This window comes from Trachurus japonicus, chromosome 8, assembly GCF_045865225.1.
Source record: "Trachurus japonicus isolate A0001 chromosome 8, Traja_1.0".
NCBI lineage: Eukaryota > Metazoa > Chordata > Actinopteri > Carangiformes > Carangidae > Trachurus > Trachurus japonicus.
In genome coordinates, this window is record NC_140914.1 from 8,652,953 (window position 1) to 8,672,658 (window position 19,706).

Genomic DNA, 19,706 nt, shown 5'->3' on the forward strand with positions numbered 1-19,706 from the left:
AAAATTTCTCCAAAAATGATCATGGTCATTGATCAGTGATTGATCAAAAACTACATGACCTATCAAAACGTGGATGAATACACTAATACACAAGAATTGTGTTTACTGTTTAAAGTTCAAACGAAGTCTCTAGGTGAAAGTATGCCTGAGCAGTAGACATTTGAAAAACTCCAATGATTGTTCTTTTTCACTCTTTTTTTCCCGCCCGTCCCATTGACTTCAATGCAAAATTTTTTGCAGAATAATTCGTATTCTGTTGAGAAAAGTCTCTACATGTTTATATTATCTATAGTTCTGCTACTTTTTAATAATCAAACCTTGAAACCTTGAGGTTGTTGCTATAGCAGTATAGGCCCTCTCAAACAACACAAAGTTAAATATACATTACATTTTAAAGCAGCTTCATGAATTTTTAGAGCCATGCAGGTTTTGCTGCAGGTAATTATCATGAAAAAATATACATATTAATAATCAGTATTGATAACAGAAAATGAAAAATGTGGATTGGTGCGTCCCTGGAAGAAAACACACGAGTGATGATTTAATATATTATGGTTTATTACTCATCACAAATGTCATTATCATCATCATCATCATCAATTAAATACATCAGTTGTAGATCCGAAGGAATGAATTCAATTAGCTATGATTTTTATTTTCACTTTCGCCAGAGAGAGACTGACATGTAAACTTAAAAACACAACAGACATTAACGGCATGGGGAGGACAAAAAAAAAAAAAAGAAACAAAAAAATTTAAATTAAATTAAAAAGTAACAAACAAACATGTGAAATGCTTCTGTGGGTGTTTGCATCAGTAGGTCGCTCCTGATCAACTGTGATCTCAGGATTTCAATGCAGAAATGCACTAAATGGACCTGATCAATCGATTGATTGATTAATCGATTGATTAGAAGCAGGTTTGTTGATTCGTCCTCAGTATTGCGGAGCTAAGTGCAGATACATTTGATCGTTATTAGGACTCTATCATTCTCGAGCCCTCTGACAACAACGATGACGTGAAATGATCCGAGATGAGCTGTGAGGACATATTGCTCGTTTTAAATATTAAATATTTTCATCGTCCACGGGCCTGAAAGTTGTGCTCAGAAACAGAAACAAAACAAACAAAAAAAAGAAAAAGAAAAACTAAACACTTCCTGAAGCACAACATTAATTTTCATTTTTTTGTTTGTTTTTAAAGTCAGTGCTGCTGTCAACAGTCAAGATGGAGGAAGGTTTGCATAGATGTGTTCAGATTTCCCCTCACTAACGCTAACACTAATCTGTGCCTACAGATGCACCGATGTCAAATAAGAGGAGTGTGTGCGTCTATGTGTATGTGTTTTCTATACTCAAACGACAGCCATTGAGTGTGTGTATGTGTGTGTGTGTGTGAGGTGGGGAACAGTGGATATGGGAGGACACGTTGGCTACAATTACACGCAAGTCCCTCTAAAATCCTTTAACTACGAAAACAGTACAGTTAAAGAGCATCAATTGTGTTTTTTTTTTTCTTCATTTGCCATCAAATGTTTGTTTTGTATTGTTTTTTCTTTTTAACGCTATAACTACCTGGCACTGTCAATAATCATCATCATCGTTATTATACTGACGGGGTTCAGTGCCGTTTTAATGTATGCATAAATATGTTACAGTACAAGACACTGAGTGTAAATAGGTTAGGGAGTTAGTCCATAAGTCTTTATGAATGTTACAACACAACCCGGTGAGACAGACGCACTTAAGATCTCCAATTAAAGAACTATTCAAAAACAAAAAAAACAAATTCACCTCTTTAGTTTATGATACAGTTCGATTAAGACCTTCAGCTCCCAAAAGTGTTCTGTCTCTGTCTTCGTCTCCCTCTTTGTTCTGCCGGAGGCCACTTTTTTTAGTCTTTTTCATCCCTCCTCCCAACTCGCAACTCGCGTCGGTTTAATACTGCACTTCAGTAAACTAAACTGGAGACTGGTGAAACCAACAGTGACAGTAAACTTAGAAACAATAGCATCAGAGACATGCATCATCAAGTTTGTTCGAGTCAAAGCAGAGGACTTTAACGTGCAAAAGAAAAAAAAAATAGAGAGAAACCAACAAAAAAATAAAACAAAAACACTTTAAATGATCCCCCTGCAAACTACAGTCGTGTAGTCGGCCATCGTTCCAGTCAGCCAGGTGTCTCTTACTCACATAGAAAAATACTCAGATCCAAAATAATAATAATAATAATAATAATAATAATAATTCATAATATACTATATTTGATTAAATTAACCACTTTGTACATAAATACATCAGATCCCGAAGGTCAAAAGTCAGAGGTTAATGCTACATTGGCACACCTGGCACCTCCAGTCAAGTGGCTTCCTATCGGTCCTCGAGGCCTCGGAGGGAAACCGGGGCCTCGCTGACACACAGCTCTCGTCCGTCCTCTACGGCGCTACGGCGCTAACGGAGTGGGCAACTTCAGTGGTGCTTTGTGACGAAATCACAAGTGCAAAAAAAAGAAAAAAAGAAAGAAAAGAAAATATTAATCAATTATGAATCCTTCATTCTCTTAAGATACTTGAAAATCACATTCTAGCGTCAGGTTTTATCGGCCGACCTTGAAGTTCTGACCCATACTGAGATTTGGCTAAATACATGCAAATACGATTTCTTCTCTTTTCTTTTGTTTGTTCATCGAAAAACAAGAATAATACTAATTTTGTACATGTGGACATTATGGTCTCCTCCTCCTCTGCTGCTGCTGCTGCTGCTGCTGCTGCTGCACGTTCACACACCATCAGGTTATTATCAATGATGTCACGTCTGCTTTGTTTTTCTCTCTCAACCTCAGACACAAGAAAAATAAAATTCAAACTGGGGCCTGAAATAAAATCAAGAATTCTCCCTGTGTGTTTTGTTCAAAGACAAAAAAAAAGAAACAAAAACAAAAAAAAAGAAACAACAACAACACACATATAAATGAAATATTTAAAAATAACAACCACCACATGGTGTCTGGGCGTACGCACGTCTTTTAAACGTCTCCCTCCTCTTTTTTTTTGTGTCCGTTGTGTGTCTGTCTGTGTCTCTGTGTCTCGAGTCCGACGACGATGACGACAGGAGAAAAGTCACAACAAGTTTGGGGACGAAGCACAGACGCAGGCTGAACGAAGGGAGGCCACACGCACACACCGAACAGTAACACGTGTTTTTTTCACTACACTACTAAGGCACACACTCACTCACAACATTGAACATGACAATAAATACATCCTCAACAACAGCACGACCATCTCTCGTCTTCAGTGCCTGCGTTTGAGTCGACATCCGAGGGTTTACACTTCCTCTTCCTCCTCTTATTCTTCGTCTTTTTTTTGTTAAGTTTTTCATCGTTTTTCTTTTTCCAGTCTTCCAGATGTGGAGTGCTAACAACATCCTATGAACTGTAGCTAGACGTTTTCTAGTTTTAATTCTTATCTATTTACATGACTCTATGGCACCGCGACTATCTCCGATGTGACAGACGTTGAGACGTCCCCTTCAATAATCCTTGGAGTCGATGATTCTCTAACCCGCTGTCGTAATCCGGCGTCCGTCTGATTAAAAATAATAATAATAAAAAAAAAACGACCACGACAAAACAAAAACAAAACAAAACAAAAAAAACTAATAAAAGAGAAATTGTCTGTGAGCTACTGAAACAGGATTCAGAGTCACAGCTCGTGCTCCAGTTGAAAAAAAAAAGGGAAAATCTTCGTTTGTCCCGTGTTAATAAAACTCAAAGCAGAGGGAGAGCGCGAGGGGCCGACAGCTCCCCGAGGTGCTATTAAAACCAAGATCCAGTTTTTCCTCCATTAGTCCCGGGACGACGACGACGTGAAGTCTTTGAAATGATGCGTTACACAGGAAGCCATCCAATCCCATCTCTTTATTTATTTTTATTTTTTGTGTTGTGTGTCGTATCAATCACTCGATCTGTTTCTGTTTCCGGGGTCTTTTGTTCCCCCCGAGCTCTTTTTTTATTTATTTTTTGTTGTTGTTGTTCAGCGTCCCTTTTCATTATCCTGGAATGATGGGATGGAAAACTAGGCCGAATCTCTTCCCGCCGCCGCCGCTCCGTTCTTGTCTTCGGCCTCTCCTCCTCCTCCTCCTCCCGCTCCTCCTTTGTCTTTCTTCTTCCCGCCTTTCTTCTTCTCCTTCTCCAGCCGCTCCTTCTCCTTCTTCATCCTCTCCTTCTCGGACTTCTCCTTCTCCTTCTTCTCCTTCAGCTTCTTCTTCTCGTCCTCCTTCTCCTTCCTCTTGTCTTCTTTGCTTTTCTTCTTCTTCTTCGTCCCCTCGTCCCCCTCTCCGGCGGTCGTGGCGTCTGAAGCCACCGCCGTCACCGTCGCCGGAGCTGTTGCCACGGTCACGGCTACTGGACACGGCGGCAGCGGGGAGTTGTTGGCGGTGGGGGAGGGGATGGTGGGCGTGATCTGCTCCGAGACGATCTTGGGCGACGGGGTCAGGCTGCTGGGCGGCGGCGGCGTGTTCTGTTGTCGTGGCGGCGGCGCCGGAGCTGCAGCCGCGGCAACGTCACGTGATGCGCTCCCGACTAACGGGCTCTGAACGTGCGGCGCCGGCGACCTCTGAGCCGTCGCCGGGTAGATGGGCGGCTTGCTGCTGCTGCTGGGGCCGCGGCTCGGACTCGATGTCGTCGACGGCGGCGGCGACGAGTGAGCGGAGGAGAAGCTGTCCATCCCCGACGACGGCGGCCCCGAGAACGACGCCTTCTTGGTGTGGAACGGCGCCTTCGACTTGCGGAAGCCCGGCAGCGACAGCAGGCTGGAGGACGCCCGCAGCGGCCCCGGCGGCGGGATCGAGCTGCCCAGGAAGGAGAAGCTGCCGCCGGAGGTGATGGCGGCGGCGCGGCGCTTGTACTCGTAGACGGCTCTCGTGCCGTGGAGCCGGCGGCCCGGCTGGTGCGTCAGCTCGCCCCTCGACTCCCGCCACTTCCTCACCTGGACGCTGCACTCCCTCTCGATGAGCGCCTCCGTCACCGGCAGCGCGATGATCTGGAACAACATGAGACGAGTGAGTAGGGGTGTGCCAAAAATCGATTCACATAAGAATCGCAATTCTCATTTAATACGATTCAGAATCGATATAAAATGTCCCCAAATCGATTTTAGAAAATAAAAAAATGAAACAAATGTGATGGCTGTCGGCCTCCATTTCCTTAGAATTTAAAGGGACAACGAGGAGTTTGTATTTGGTTATAAAAAAGTCTTTAATGTGGATGAATCTACGTTACCCACACTTGTTAATGGCTCCATTTTCGATAAATATATCGTTTTGTCTCTATCGTTATTTCGTTATTATTATCAGTGGCGTAAATCCTGGGCGAGCCAACCAGCGTTTCCTTACTTTCGGTTTTGCGGACGCTGCCCGGTGGGTCATGGGAATAACGCCGCCGAATTGCCGCTTATGGCCGGAACTGTGACGGTATCTGATCGTCTTTGAACCTCCGACTTGAATGAAAACATTCTTGGCAAGACGTCCGTCTTGCGCCGGTCCAAGAATTTCACCGTGCGCGCGGAGGCTCATGGTAAATGTAGTATGAAAACAATCTGCTTTCCAAAACTCCTCGACTCGTTGTCCCTAATTAATTAATATAGGACCAATTATTAACCCACCAGGGAAAGAGTTTGAAATATTCAGGTCATAAATTGTCATCTATACAAAATGTTAACGTTTATTTTAATCGTTTTTTGTTTTGTTTTGTTGTTTTTTTTAATACAAATGACACACTAACATTTAAATTCCTACCAATTGAATGTAAATGGACCAGTATCTGAACATTTACCTTTATTTTGGTGCACATCTGCCGACACGGTTCCGACATAATCTTTTTTGGGAAGTGAAGGTATTAAGGAATCTTTACGATTAATTAATTGTGGCGTTTAATACCACGATTAATTGTGAAAACAAGTAATCATGGCATCCCTACATGAGACAGACATGGGGAAGTGAAGATTACCAACCACGATGACGACAGTGGCGGCGGCGGCGCGGCGGGCACCAGAGCGGGAAAAGTGACTCAGAACTCGTGTGTCTGAGTAAAAACAGAAGCAGGTTTTAGTTTTGCTCCACCCACCTCCTGTACCAGTATGTCCTCTCTGATCAGGTCGGGGGAGATGTTCCTCAGCCGCTCCATCGTCTCGTACATCCCCTGCAGCTCCCGCAGTTTGTCCACCGAGCCGAGCATCTGTTTGAGAAGCACCAGGCCGACGCGAAACACGATTTTCACTCCTGCAAAACACAGAAGCTCATGAAAAACTCAAACAAACACACACTGTGCAGATAGATTTTAAAGGAGCTGTATGTATGTCCACAAAAAATCTTCTCTGATCTCAGTCATCTCCATCTTTCAAACACATCCTGTGCAGATCCTGTTTTTGTTTCTGCTTTTGTTGTTGAGAGTCATACCGAGGTCTTTTAAAGGGATATTTTAACATTTTGGCAAATTCTCATATAGTCACCTTTTATTATCGGTGCATGTTGTTTTGAGATCAGTGGGGCAGAGACGTGAGCTGCTCAGTGAACACAATGGAGGTGAACGGTACAGGTTCACAAGTTGTGACCTGCACATTCACCACGCTATGAGATAATCATGTGACATTATGTAACATTACGACATGAAGCAAATACTCTGAACTACTTGTGCTTTTGAAATCCCTCCGCCCAGCAGCTGTGTCTGGAAAGTAGTTCCGGCTGCATTTGCCTCTAAAACAACTCCGTCTCGTAATGTTACATGATTATCCATGGTGTGGTGAATGTGCAGGTCACAACTTGTCCACCAGAGCGTTTTGGAGTTGTTGGATTGTGTATTTGATGAGTTTGATGATGCAAATTAAAGGTAATGAACCTACTGCTATGACTATAGGGATTATGGTGATAGGAGAATTTGCCAAAACGTTGAACTATCCATTTAATGTTAGTAATGTCAGACATAATTCACAATGCTTGTAGCTGCAGCTCAGTGGGAACTGGCAACTTGGATGCTGAAATGTTGCTGACTCTGTGATTGGGAGAGAGCGGTGGGCGGCGCCACAGGCCGAACCACATGATTTGCTGCAAATAACATTTTTTAATGCGAATATTCTGGCTGTACTATTGTTGTCAGTGGTGACTCGCCATACGTTTCTTACAAACAGCTCCTTTAAGAAAAACTTAAAATAAAAAGAGAGAGACGGAGGTGAGGCCATGAGCGTTACCTTCACAGAAGAACATGTCCCAGACGCGCAGCACACAGGCCCAGGGTAAAGTGCGTGAGAAGATGCACATGAACCACTCCGTCATGTAGAGGATGGGGTCGATCTTGAACTTCTTGAGGTGGCGGTACGCCATCGGACACGTGCGCCGCAACAGCGAGAAGAAGATCTCGCCGTCCAGCTGGATCGCTTCCTACAAGACAGAAGAGACGAGTGAATGAAAGACGACAGGACTGACAGAGACGGACGGAGGTTTGTGTTTGTGTTCAGACGCTCACCAGCCCAGCGCTGTAGTATCCGGGGAGAAACTTCTCACATATTTGGACGAGGCACCAAAACGCTTGCTGTGAAACAGAAGCAGAGACAAGTCAGGATGGAAAACAGATGAAGATGAAGTTTGCTGAGTCATGTTCCTGTCTACTGATGTTAAACGGCCCAGAGACACTGAAGGATACAAAAATAATATATCTGACATGTGACTGTGATTATATAAGTAGATATTTCTATTGTGATTTCAGGGTGAATGCTCATTTTTGCTTTTCATTTTCACAATTTCAAAATTAAAATTGCATCTCCTTTGATTTAAATATTGCACTTGGCCAAAACTGGGAGTTTGATTGCATTAAGATTAATTTGTGTCGCTCTGCTCCTAACCTGTGTTTGTTGTTGTTTATTATACTTTTAGTAGAGTATTTTTGTGCAACATGCAAAGTGCTTTATAGCCATGAAGACCAAAAAACCCAAGTTTGCTCAAACACTGGATTTATTTGGTTGGATCTATGATTTTAAATTCTATGCTCGGTTCCTTGTTAGCTTAGCTTTAAAGCTACAGCCTGCTCTTTATCTTTTATTTATGCAAATAAAATTCATTGACTGAACAAACAAAAGAATGAAAATGTCAACACAAAGTCTCAAATATTGAATTAACAGGAGCAGGACAGAGGATTAATCATATATAATCTGCCCCTCTTTCACATATCAATAATCATGGAAGCAAGTAGGGCTGACCTCCAAAAGTCGACTATTCGACGATTCGATTCGGAGGGGTCTGATTCGACTATGAACCTCGTAGTCGAATCTAACCAAGACCGTACCATTCTGACTATATGGGGGTGCCCACGGGTGATACAAAATCTGCCTACTTTCTGTTAATAAAGAGTTCAAAATTATGTAATAAATCACCCACTGCAGTTGCACAATCAAATGAGCGGAGGTTTTTTTTTTTCAAATGAGCGGAGGTGAGCAGTAGGACCGTCGAGCAAAAGGGCTACTAAAAATCATCCAAAGTGTGGAAAATAAATAAAGGTAGGCTATTTGTTTTACACCTACCATATTTTTGGGGTGTGCTGCTATCTAAAAAAAAAAAAAAAGGTTCGACGATCAGTCGACTACGGCAAAATCTGACGAATCAGATTCGACTATGAAAATCCTTAGTCGAAAACAGCCCTAGAAGCAAGTAATTCAATATTTCTGTCATTGTTGGTTTGTTAAAACAATAAAAACAACTGTTTCTACTTTTTTTTTTACCCCTTGTACTAATGTCTTTTTTTAAATATTATTTTGCGCTTTTAGGCTTTTAATTGACAGGACAGCTGTAGACTGAGCTCACAATGCCCCTTATTTCATGGGTTAGGTTATGACTCTTGAGGGTGGGGCTTTGTGAGGGAGCACAGAGGGGAAGGGCGGTAACTGTTGCTGCTGCTGAGTTCAGACGTCAACAGCCTCTTTTCTCCAGAAACCGCTGACTCCTCATTTAGCAGAAAGCAGCGGGATGAAGCAAGACATTATTATCATCACGTCCCGCTTTGATTTCCTTTCCTTCTTCTTTTTTTGTGTTAAAAACAGAACAATACGCGCATTAATCACAGAGTTCATCTTCTCACTCTTCACTCTTCTTCCTGTGTTTGTTGTGAGCGACCGAGGGCCGAGATCGCACCGTGACGAAATGATCTCTCAAACAAACTCTCAAGAGGCGGAGCAACTGAACAATGTTTTGGAAGAAAGACCAATAAATAAAATGTGACCCGCTCTGGCGAAATGAGTCGGAAGTCGCAGCGTTCTATTTTTAGATAATCAGCTGATGACGTGGAAAACCAATAAAAAAAATAAAAAATATGTGTTTTGTTAATTTCAAAGAGCTTACATTCAAAAACAATCTCCCAAAGTTTAACAGTCCAGATAATTGAGAAAAGGCACCTAAATGACGATTAAAGTTGACTTGCAACTTTTAACCCTCTAAAGACGAGCACAACATTAAATAACGTCTGAACTGTTTCTGATAGAGACGAGCTGTGAACTGCATCTGAATTGTGAGATTCTCTGCTTTCCGAAGGTCCTTGAATGGTGCCTCTATGACAACAAGGGACCGTGAAAGGGTGCGTGTAATCACGTGGTACAGGAGCAGACGCCAGAGTCCGCTGGCCTTTAAACCAGGGATGTTTTCAATCGTAAAAAGAGAATGGAAGACTATAATTCAAATGGCCATATCTTGAAAACTATCCAATGTATGACTTTGACTAGGGTGTCATTTTAAAGCTTAGTTTATTTCCCTTTATACCAAAATCTGTCTACAAATAAACCGTTTAATTATCATAAAATTATTAATTTAGAAAAACTGAACCTCTTGAGCTCAAGCCACACTACTGGCTACCTCACAACAGAAAACTCATGCAGGTCAAACTTTGACACAACAGATAAAAACAGCAGCTTAGCTCAGTTTGCTGCAGCCAGACATAAATGAACCAACAGTCTTAACTGTCGTTGAAAATACCACGCTGCGACTGAACCGATGGCAAAGCCACATTTACATATGGGAGTGAATTCAGGTTTCAAACGGCCGGCTAAGTCAGCGCTGTGTGGTCACCAACGCCCCCATTGTGATGAAGCGATGGAGCTGTGACAGTAAAGTCTGGTCAATGAAGAGTCAGCAGAGTCACCAGACTGCAGCCTGCTGCTATTTTTGATTCACTGAGTAACCTCTGTGAAATACGAACCCATTAAAGTTCAGTTTCTGTTTTGTTTCGCTTTCTCGCACACGCACACGCCCACTCCCTTTTTTTTTTCTCCTCTTTTCTAAATGTACATGTTGATTTAAGCTCTTTCCTTTTTGTGCACCAAACTATTTCACAGCTTTGTGTTCATGTTACAACTCAACTTCAAGTGTTTCTGAGGCTGTAAATGTTCAGCACATGTCGTATTGTTTCAGCCCCTCACCTCAGCCGGCATGTGCATGAGCAGCACTGCAGCGACCGGCGCCTGGGCCTGGCAGTATCCCTCGTCGGGCCGGTAGATGGTGTAGGCTTTCAGGATCCGGTACAGATCCTGTTGCCTGCAGGAACAAACACCCAAATTATCCAGCTGACAAATCCACTAAAATGCTTAAGCACCTCCTTTTAACCCATGAGGGGCTGCTGTAAACACTTTAAATAAAGAAATCTTATCATGTTTTTATAGGTGTAGTAATAATAATGGTGAAAATGAAGTGATAAAGATGTGTCCACGGTCAAAACATTGTCTCCCACAGGGTAGATAATGTCTGTGGTTTGTATTCACAGGTGTTACTCGTGTGACTAATGTGTTTATTTTTATGCAAAACAGACTGAGACCGTGTGTGTGTGTGTGTGTGTGTTTTTATTTTTACCCGTGGCCACCACGAGCAGCGAACATCTCATGGAAAGGGAACTGTCTGTGGAGGTCCTTCTCTATAATGTCCAGCCACTTGGCCTCTCCCTGCTCTCTCTCCAGCTCCTGCAGCGCAAAAACATTAAGATGCAAGTTTCAAGATAAAGAAAATGCTGTGATTGTTGTAAATGAGCCGTTACGAGCGGTTTTAGATTACAAAGTCATGCATGAAACCACATCAGAGAGACTGAATAATGATAATAATATTAAAAACAACAGAAAGTCAGAGCACTGAAATTCGTTCCTCAGACAAACGTAAACAGTTGTAACTAAGCCGACTGTTTGGACCCAGACCCAGCTGAGGCCAGACCCCCCTCCAGGGTGGACATGAGGGGGGGCAGAGCTGTGACAGGCAGGATTACCGGTGCTGATAAGAGGCTTACAGCCGGCTGGGTCTGCGCCTGCGCCCCTTTAGCACCCCCGGAGCTGAAATTACCCTACTCAGCCAGGACCTGCCTTTACAACGGCCTGCCCCCCACTCTGAGCCAGTTACTCGACCAAAACACTGGAGCTGGAACTCAACTTAAAACTCAACTTTACACACAGACACACAGAAAAGTTAAAGAATAAATAAATAAAGCACATTTGAAAAACAACTTAATTCTGAAAGTGTAAATTCCACTTAAGCTGCGTTCACACCGGACCTTTTATTTTTGTCGCTGTCGCTCATATCGCTCAGCTGCAGTCGCTCGTCAATTTGGCACAGAGCCACAGACTCGCATTTTCGCTTTGATGACGTCATGCCCACTGCCATGTGTCTCTGTTTACACCGGCACCACCGGGATTACGGCAGCCAATCAGCGCTGAGCGACGAGCGACTGACGGCCGGAGAGTTGGGATTTCTCATCTCGAGCGACTTGAGCGGAAAAACGCTCCATCGCTCGGTCGCTGTCACTCTGAGCCCCAGCGTTTTTTCGCCTGGGCGATTAAACGCTCAATCGCTCGTTTGCATTGACTTAACATGTAAACTCGTCGCTCGTTCTAAAAACAAAAGGTCTGGTGTGAACGCAGCTTTACATTTGAAGTTTTATATTTGGGAAAAGAGAAACAGGGGATTACAAGGTCAGGATAAAAATACATATTTTGAATAATGCTGGTGGCAGCTAAAAAAAGCCATCACCAGAAAATGGCTAAAAACTGATGCACCAAAAATGGAGGATTGGGTCGAGGTAATGCTCAGTATTTATATAATGGAGAAGACTTTCTCAACTAGACTAAAAACAGAGACTTTTAAAAGTTTACTGGGAAAACTGGGTTCATTTTGTGTCTCCATTGAGAGCAGACTTTGTGCAGTAAGCACACTGTGTATGGTAGATTACTGATCCCCTTGGTTCAGGCTACAAACTTGTTCATTGTTCATATGTTTATTATGTTTACCCTCCAACGGGAGAAAAGGGACGATGTAAAAAAAAAAGAGGTGTGAAAATAAGGACAGGAGTGTTTCTTTTTTCTTCACATTTTCTCTACAGTAACTTTCTTTGAGAATGTATGTTTATCTATGTCTCTGCTCCCTGTCCTCTGTTGAATATTGATATGGGGAATCAATAAAAAATGTTAATTAAAAAAAGAAAGAAAAGAAAAACAACTTAATTTTGTCATAAATGTCATTTGTTTTTGTGTTGGACGAGCTGAAAGGTGAAAGACGATCTAAAAAAAAAGAAGAAAGAAGAGGCAGCTGTCTTTGCTTATTGTGGTTTTGTTGACATTAGTGTTGTTGACAATATAGTCACAGCTGGAGATGTGGCTTAAAGTCCGAGTGTAAAATGATATCCACCCCCCTGAGGTTCTTTCTGTCTTTCTTTCTGCAAGTTAGAAGAAGGTTACTAAATGTAAAGACTTCCGACAAGACCACCCGACTCTTCTAAACCCTGTCCAACGTTTGTTTGAAGCTCGTTCTCGGGGATTGAAGAGCGATTGCTGCTCTTTATTCTCTCCTCATTAACGTCGACACAAAGAGTCAGTTGTGGCTGTTATGAACTCTACCTTTTGTTGACTGTGTCCTAAGACCTTGTTATTTGGATTAAAATTCAGTCCCCCCTTGTAATTTAAAAGGCATGCATGGTCTCGGCGATACCTCGAATTTCCCTTTGTTGGCGTCTAGGAGATCTTGGCTGTTGGACAGCAGCTGCCAGGCTTTGGATCTGAGAGAAGATGGAATACCTTTCCTGCAGCGCAACTTCACCTAGACACAAACACACAGCAGATTTTTACAGCTTAAATGTCAAGTGTTAAGAGTAAACAAAGTGCATCTGAAACACTTTGAAACATTCCCATTAGGGATGTCACGATTACTTGTTTTCACAATTAATCGTGGTACTAAACGCCACAAAGATTCCTTAATACCATCACTTTCCAAAAAAGATTATGTTGGAAAGGCAGATGTGTGACCAAAGTAAAGGTAAATGTAAGAAATACTGCTCCATTTACCTAGCAATTGGTAGAAATTTAAATGTTAGTGTGTCATTTGTGATAAAAAACAAACAATTAAAATAAACCTAAACCTTTGGTATAGATCACAATTAATGATTTGAATATTTAAACACTTCCCATGGAGGATTAATAGTTGGTTATATATTAATAGTAGATACTTTAAATATTTGATTTTACACATTCATATGTTGTGCAATTAATTAATGCTTGATAATCGTAACACCGTGATTACTTCTCTGACAATAATCGTACAAAAAAAATCTATAATCGTGACATCCCTAATTCCCATTAAGTTGCAAATGTGACGTCTCGTGATGAGCACAAACATCTGTCGGGCTCCGTACCTTCTGGAAACGATGTTTGACCCATTTGTCCCAGTTGTTGAACATGTCGAGCCACTTCAACTCCCGCTGTCTCGCCACCTCAACTCGAACTTCCTTTTCTCTGTAATAATGAGTAATAAAAAAAAAAATTACACCATTGTTGACAGAGCTGGGAGTTGGTCGTCGTCTCTCTTTCATCATCCTAAATATAACCGACTGATGCGTTTGTTAAAATCTATCAGCGAACTAATGACACAAGCAGATTACCTCATTTGTTCCCTTTCCGAGTCGGTCGCACAACTTTACGCTGAATGGCTCAGATACAAAGACACAACATCCTTCACAGTGACCATTTAGCCATAATAGCGTATACTGCCAGTCCCACTACTGATGGCAAATCAATATTATTTTAATTATTCAACAGTGGGAGAGCAATTAGCTTGTCAGAAAAGTAGAAGTAAATCAGACAAAAAGAAGAAAAAAAAGAAAAGGGGGCAGATGTGTGATGGGTGATACCATCGAGACACACAGTCAGTACATACTGAGTCACAAACAAAAAAAAAAACGCTCTCAGCATTATCTGAGTCAGACCAAGGGGAGATAAAGGACAGACAGATATGTTTAGAGGAGAGGAAGACAGGAAAGAGCGGGTGAGACCACGAAGACATGAAGATAGCTTAGGGGCAGACGGATGACAGAGTGAATTAGACGTTCGGAGGGAAGAAGGCAAAGTGGCCGATTAAAAGGCAGATAGTCAGACAGGCTTTACATTCATCTGATGGATCCAACGCTGCAACACAGTGACTACGTTTACATGGGGTTAAGGTCAATATTCCCGTTTCTAAATCATTCGGAATAACCCGTTTACATGCATGAACAAACGGGATTATTCCTGTATACATGGTAATTGCAATAAATTGGGATATCCCGATCAAAAAAGCGACGTAGGGACAACGTCTTGACGCACAGAGAATGCTTCTTCTTCCTGTATCCAAAAACAACATTAACGACAAAAGCACGGCGATCTCGTTATCCCGGTACTTTCTACTGGCTACAAAAGACACGATGCTCACGTCTTTCACCACTTATGAAGTGATTTGTTTCTTTTTCGCTCCAAAAGTGTGGCGATATCTTGCGTATGTAACATCTGAGGAAGAGCCTGTGCGCTCGAAACGTCATGTAAATAAATCTATTTTTGCATTGGAGCTCTGTTTGGTGTTGCAGACTGTTTTTTCACCTTGTTATCTTGCGTGTCGCCATGTTTACAACAAGTAGTTCCTGGACTCAAAAGACCAAGATTCCTTGCGAGAACACAAATGAATGTTCCTTTCGATGGGGATATCCCGATATTCGGGTTAAACATAAAAAATCAACACTTGCTCCCGCACTCACTTGAAGCTCTTTTATTTAGTCAATGTTTCGGTCTATTGACCTTTATCAGGACCCAGTATTTTACTTCTGTTGTGTGACTTCCTTTTAAAAAATATTCAGGTTAGAAAAAGAGAAACCCAGGGGTCATTTTCAGGTTTTTAAAAACATATTCTGGTTTTTCAAAAGGGTTATTGGTGTTTACATGGCCGTGCGCAACCGGGTTATTGCTAATATTCCAGTTATGAAAGGGTTTATTGACTGCATGCAAACATAGTTAATGTCTGCATAGAAAACTAAGCGTGAAAAAAAGGGGAGCTGTCTTTTTTTCCCCCTCTTCTCCTCTCTATCAAACAGCCACGTGAATATCCGTCTCCCATTGCAGAGACTTGGCTGTGAAACATAATGAGATCAAACTGTGTGGACATAATCAATATTCTGCACATTGGCCAAGTGTGTGTGTGTGTAACTGTGTGTGTGTGTGTGTGTAATAAATTAACATCCTGGTGCTTGCAACGATGCTCACTCACTCACCCGCTCTCGCTGTACTGACTCCCGCCCAGGAAGCCGTACTTATCGGTGCGTCTGCTGATCGTCAGGCCGTTGATCTCCGAGTCCGAGCCCACGGAGCTGCCGTCCTCCCCGAGCCCGGACAGCGACTCCAGCGTCCCCGACATCAGGCTGGCCGACTCCAGGTAGCTGAGGGTGTCGGGCGCCGGGCGGGGGCTGGGGTTGTGCAGCGGCAGGGCGCAGGCCGGCTCGTGGATGAGCGGGACGGCGGCGGCGGCAGCGGTGGGGCTGGGGTGTTGTTCGACGGCTCTGGTCGGGGTGGTGGGAGGGAGCGGCTCTGCTTGGTTGGGAGCGTTGTCGGGCTTCGGGGACAGAGGCGGGGGTTGAGTTTGAGTTTGAGGGTTGTGTTGTTGTGCTTGTTGTTGAAGTGTCGGAAGTGGTTTCTCTTCTTCTTTAGTTGGAGCTGCTGCTGCTGTTTCTGTTTCTGTTTCTGTATCTGTGGAAGTCGGAGCAGCAGCAGCAGCAGGAGGAGGAAGAGTAGGAAGAGGTGGTGGGAGGGGATTTGAACCTGCAGTAGTTTGGGGTGGAGCTGCTGCTGCTGTGAGCTGACCACCGTCCATTACAGGATTTGGGTTGTGGGTTACGTGCACGTTGGGGTAGAGATTAGGCCCAGGATTTTGATCATCAGGGGAGGGGGACGCCTGCTGCTGCTGCTGCTGCTCTTCACTCTGAGTCTCCGTCGTTTCAGCATCGGGGGGCTGAACGCTGCACGCCGTCTCCAGCTTCAAGGCGGCTCCAGCTTCTCCATCTTTCCCTGTCGAGTGCTCAACCTGTGGAGCAGCTTCATGTACCAACGATGGGAGGAGGGGGGGAGGCGTCTCAGCAGCAGCAGCAGCAGCGGTGATTTTAGGAGGAGTCAACGGTGGTGGTAGTGGCGGCGGCTGGGGATTCAAGGGTGAACCCCCACCCACCACGGAGGCGTTTCCAGTCAAAGCTTTGTCGTTGTAGAGCGCAGACTTGGGCGCAGACTCTAGAGGCGTGGCCGTCGGGCTGCCGCCGGGAGCGGGAAGCGCCGCCGAGGACGGAGGAGGGATGGAGGGAGCTGCGTGAGGGTCACCCAGCGCAGGTGGCGATGGGGATAAGGTGGAGATTTCGGCCATGGTTCCACTCTGATCTCTCCTTTATAGATAAATTACACAAAAACAAAAAAAAAGAAGCGTAAGGAAAGTTTTCTTTATCCACAAGGTAATTATCCATTCAGTCATAATCATAGTGATAAATAACCCTTTAGCTGTCTGGAGCATTACTAATCTCTTATGTAGAGCGGATGGAAATATAAATAATCTCAGCAACAACAAGTCATGACCCCTGTAAATGTCAACACTGAACACACAGATGTTGATTTAAACACAGAAATCTTGGCATTTTCGATGCAATATAAACCAGGTTCCTCTTCTTTAGAGGATGGGATTGCACAAGCAGCTGAAGAAGAGAGATGCAATTTTGACATCAGGGACATTTCTGGGATACACACACAGAGACACGTACACACACACACACCCATCTGCAATTAACATGTTCCCCAAAAACTTTCTACATATTTATTTTATTCATAATGTCAGTGTGATACTTAACTTTGATATATAGATTCTGCAAACAACAATAAAAACCAGTGATAACAATAAACGTGTGAAACCACATTTCCCATTTTGTCACACACAGCTGCCTATAGCAAACACTAAGTTGACTTTAAAAGGGTAAATGTGTAACGCAGTGGCTACACTACCAGTCACATGTTTGGACACAGTGTTTTTTCCTTATTTTCATCACTTTCTGCGTTGTAGATTCAAACTGAAGACATCAAAACTACAAAGGGACACATATGCAATTATGGAGTAAACAAAAAAGTGTTAAACAAAACAGAATATATTTCAAATTTTAGGTTCTTTAAATTGGCCATATTTTGTTTTTTGCAAACTCTTGACCTTCTCTCATCAGCTTCATGAGGTCGTCACCTGGACTGGTGGTTTTCCAACAGTCTTGAGAGGTTGTGGTTGAGGCTCAGGTGACAGATAACACTTTGGTTTTAGTAAATTCACACTTTTTTTGTTTACTACATAATTACTAATGTGTTCTTTCATAGTTTTGATGTCTTGAGTTTGAATCTACAACGTAGAAAGCGATAAAAACAAAGAAAAAACCATTGAATGAGAAGGTGTGTCCAAACTTTTGACTGGTAGTGTATAAAAAAATAAATTAAAATAAGGCTTATTATCTGCTACTTTAATATTCCGCTTCAGTACTTTGATAATGAGCTAATCAGAGACAGAAAACTGTGTTAATAATAGTTTCTTCTGCAGCTGAACCACCAGTGTTTTTGGTATTTAACAATACACCATGGTGGTGATCCAGTCTTTTGCTGATGAGGCAGGTTAATGTTATTGTGTGTCTGTCTGTGTGTCTGTGTGTAGTGGTGCTGCTATCACACACAGCTATCGGCTCCACCATGCTATAACGCTAATAACACCAGACACTTTGTTGTCACAGCCTCTCTGGAGGCCTCACTCGGAGCGACTCAACTTCCCTATTCAACACACACACACACACACACACACACACACACACACACACACACACACACACACACACACACACACACACACACACACACACACACACACACACACACACACACACACACACAGGAGAAATGGCTTACTAATAGCTAATAGTCAACACCCTCCCTCTCTCCCGGTCTGCCAGGCCCCGGCCGCCGAGCACCGAGCACCGGGCAGGCAGCAGCGTCCGCCCCGGCCTTGCCCAGCCCACCCCCGGTCAGCTACGACTTCAACTCCGCTTTCTTTCTTCAACTCACCCACCCAGGACCGACCGACCGACCGACAGCGGCGTGTCACTGTGATGATCCGTCCGCCGCCGCCGCTGCTGCCTCCGCTGCTGCCGCCGCCGCCGCCGCCTGGGGAGCCAGGGGGTTCCTGTCCGCACGTCTCCCCGCCACAGCTCCGGTTCCGCGACCTCCGCCTCCTTCGTGAAACCGTGATTAAAAAAAAAAAAAAAAAAAAAAAACGAGGTGCGAGGAGCTGGAGGAGCAAAAAAAAAAAGTCCTGCAAATCTGTGAGCTAAGCTAAGTTAGCAGCTAGCTCAGTTAGCTTAGCATTAGCTCTGTTTCTGTTAGCCTTCTGCTGTTAGCCGGACGCGTTTACCCCCGTTACCTCGGTTTTTAGACATGCGGACTCGCCGCGGCCGCCGAAAGTTTAGAAATGTCCTAAGTTACAGTTTTCATTCTGTAACTAACTGGACTTTTTTTGTTGTTGTTGTTTATTAATGAGTCCAATGAGCGGCGCAGCGGCAGCGGTACATCCAGCACCAACCGCCCGCATTTCCTACTGACAGCTACGTGCGCGCTCCCGTCAGTGTTGTCGGGGGCAGACACGCACACGCACGCACAGGAGCCTCCCTTCCACACACAGCAAGAACATTATGACCTTACACATGGTTTAAAATACACTACACAAAGATATTATATTATAAAACATTTGCAACTTAATCTTAACACAGTCACACATATTATTACTGTTTTGTTTTTGTTTTTTAAATATTTTTTTATATTCATATAAAATAAATAATAATAAAAAACTCTTTGATGCACTATATTTTTACTCAAGATGTATGTCTTTTATTTTCTTTTATTTGTATTTATATGTAATTTTATGCCTTATGTGAGATGTTATGTCTTTAATTTATGATACTTTTTTATCTATTATATAATATATTCTGTGCAGCACTTTGGTTCCACTGTGGATGCGTGCTCAACAAATAAAGTTGGATTGGATTGGATACCTATGAGTAGAATAAAATAGTTTGCCGTTTTACCACTAGATGGCACCATTCGCTTTGATTACACGCATTTTTAAAAAGTCATTTCAGACTAAAGGATGTGGTAATCCACCAGAACCCATCTGTTGAACAGATCCACTCCCTCACAAAAACAACAGATCATACACAAAAGTTTGAACATGTATCTCTGTGATGACACTAATTTATTTGATAGGTTATTTAGCAGCTTTAAAACCGACATCTACATTTTTTTTTAACCTCAAGCCTCGCCCCAAACCTGACCTGACCTAACCGTACAC

At 43.1% G+C, this 19,706-nt stretch overlaps 1 protein-coding gene across 3 annotated transcripts; it reads right to left on the reverse strand.

Annotated features, from left to right (window-relative positions):
* Positions 1-540: 540 nt before the first annotated feature.
* Positions 541-18,962, reverse strand: tbc1d10b (TBC1 domain family, member 10b). 3 transcript variants are annotated; one of them, XR_015036265.1, is made up of 11 exons: positions 18,432-18,962; positions 15,577-16,731; positions 13,696-13,795; positions 12,996-13,103; positions 10,881-10,987; positions 10,454-10,568; positions 7,519-7,584; positions 7,244-7,433; positions 6,124-6,278; positions 2,786-5,041; positions 541-2,737 (listed from the first exon to the last, which is right to left on the reverse strand). XR_015036265.1 is itself a non-coding variant. In XM_085783618.1 (10 exons), exons 2-10 carry the CDS (start codon positions 16,710-16,712, stop codon positions 4,076-4,078), a joined length of 2,943 nt encoding a protein of 980 aa, XP_085639744.1. In that variant the 5' UTR covers positions 16,713-16,731; positions 18,432-18,962; the 3' UTR covers positions 541-4,075. The 3 variants fall into 3 exon arrangements, 1 of the variants encoding a protein (XP_085639744.1); XR_015036266.1 differs by having other exon boundaries at positions 18,428-18,962; XM_085783618.1 differs by having other exon boundaries at positions 541-5,041.
* Positions 18,963-19,706: the final 744 nt, after the last annotated feature.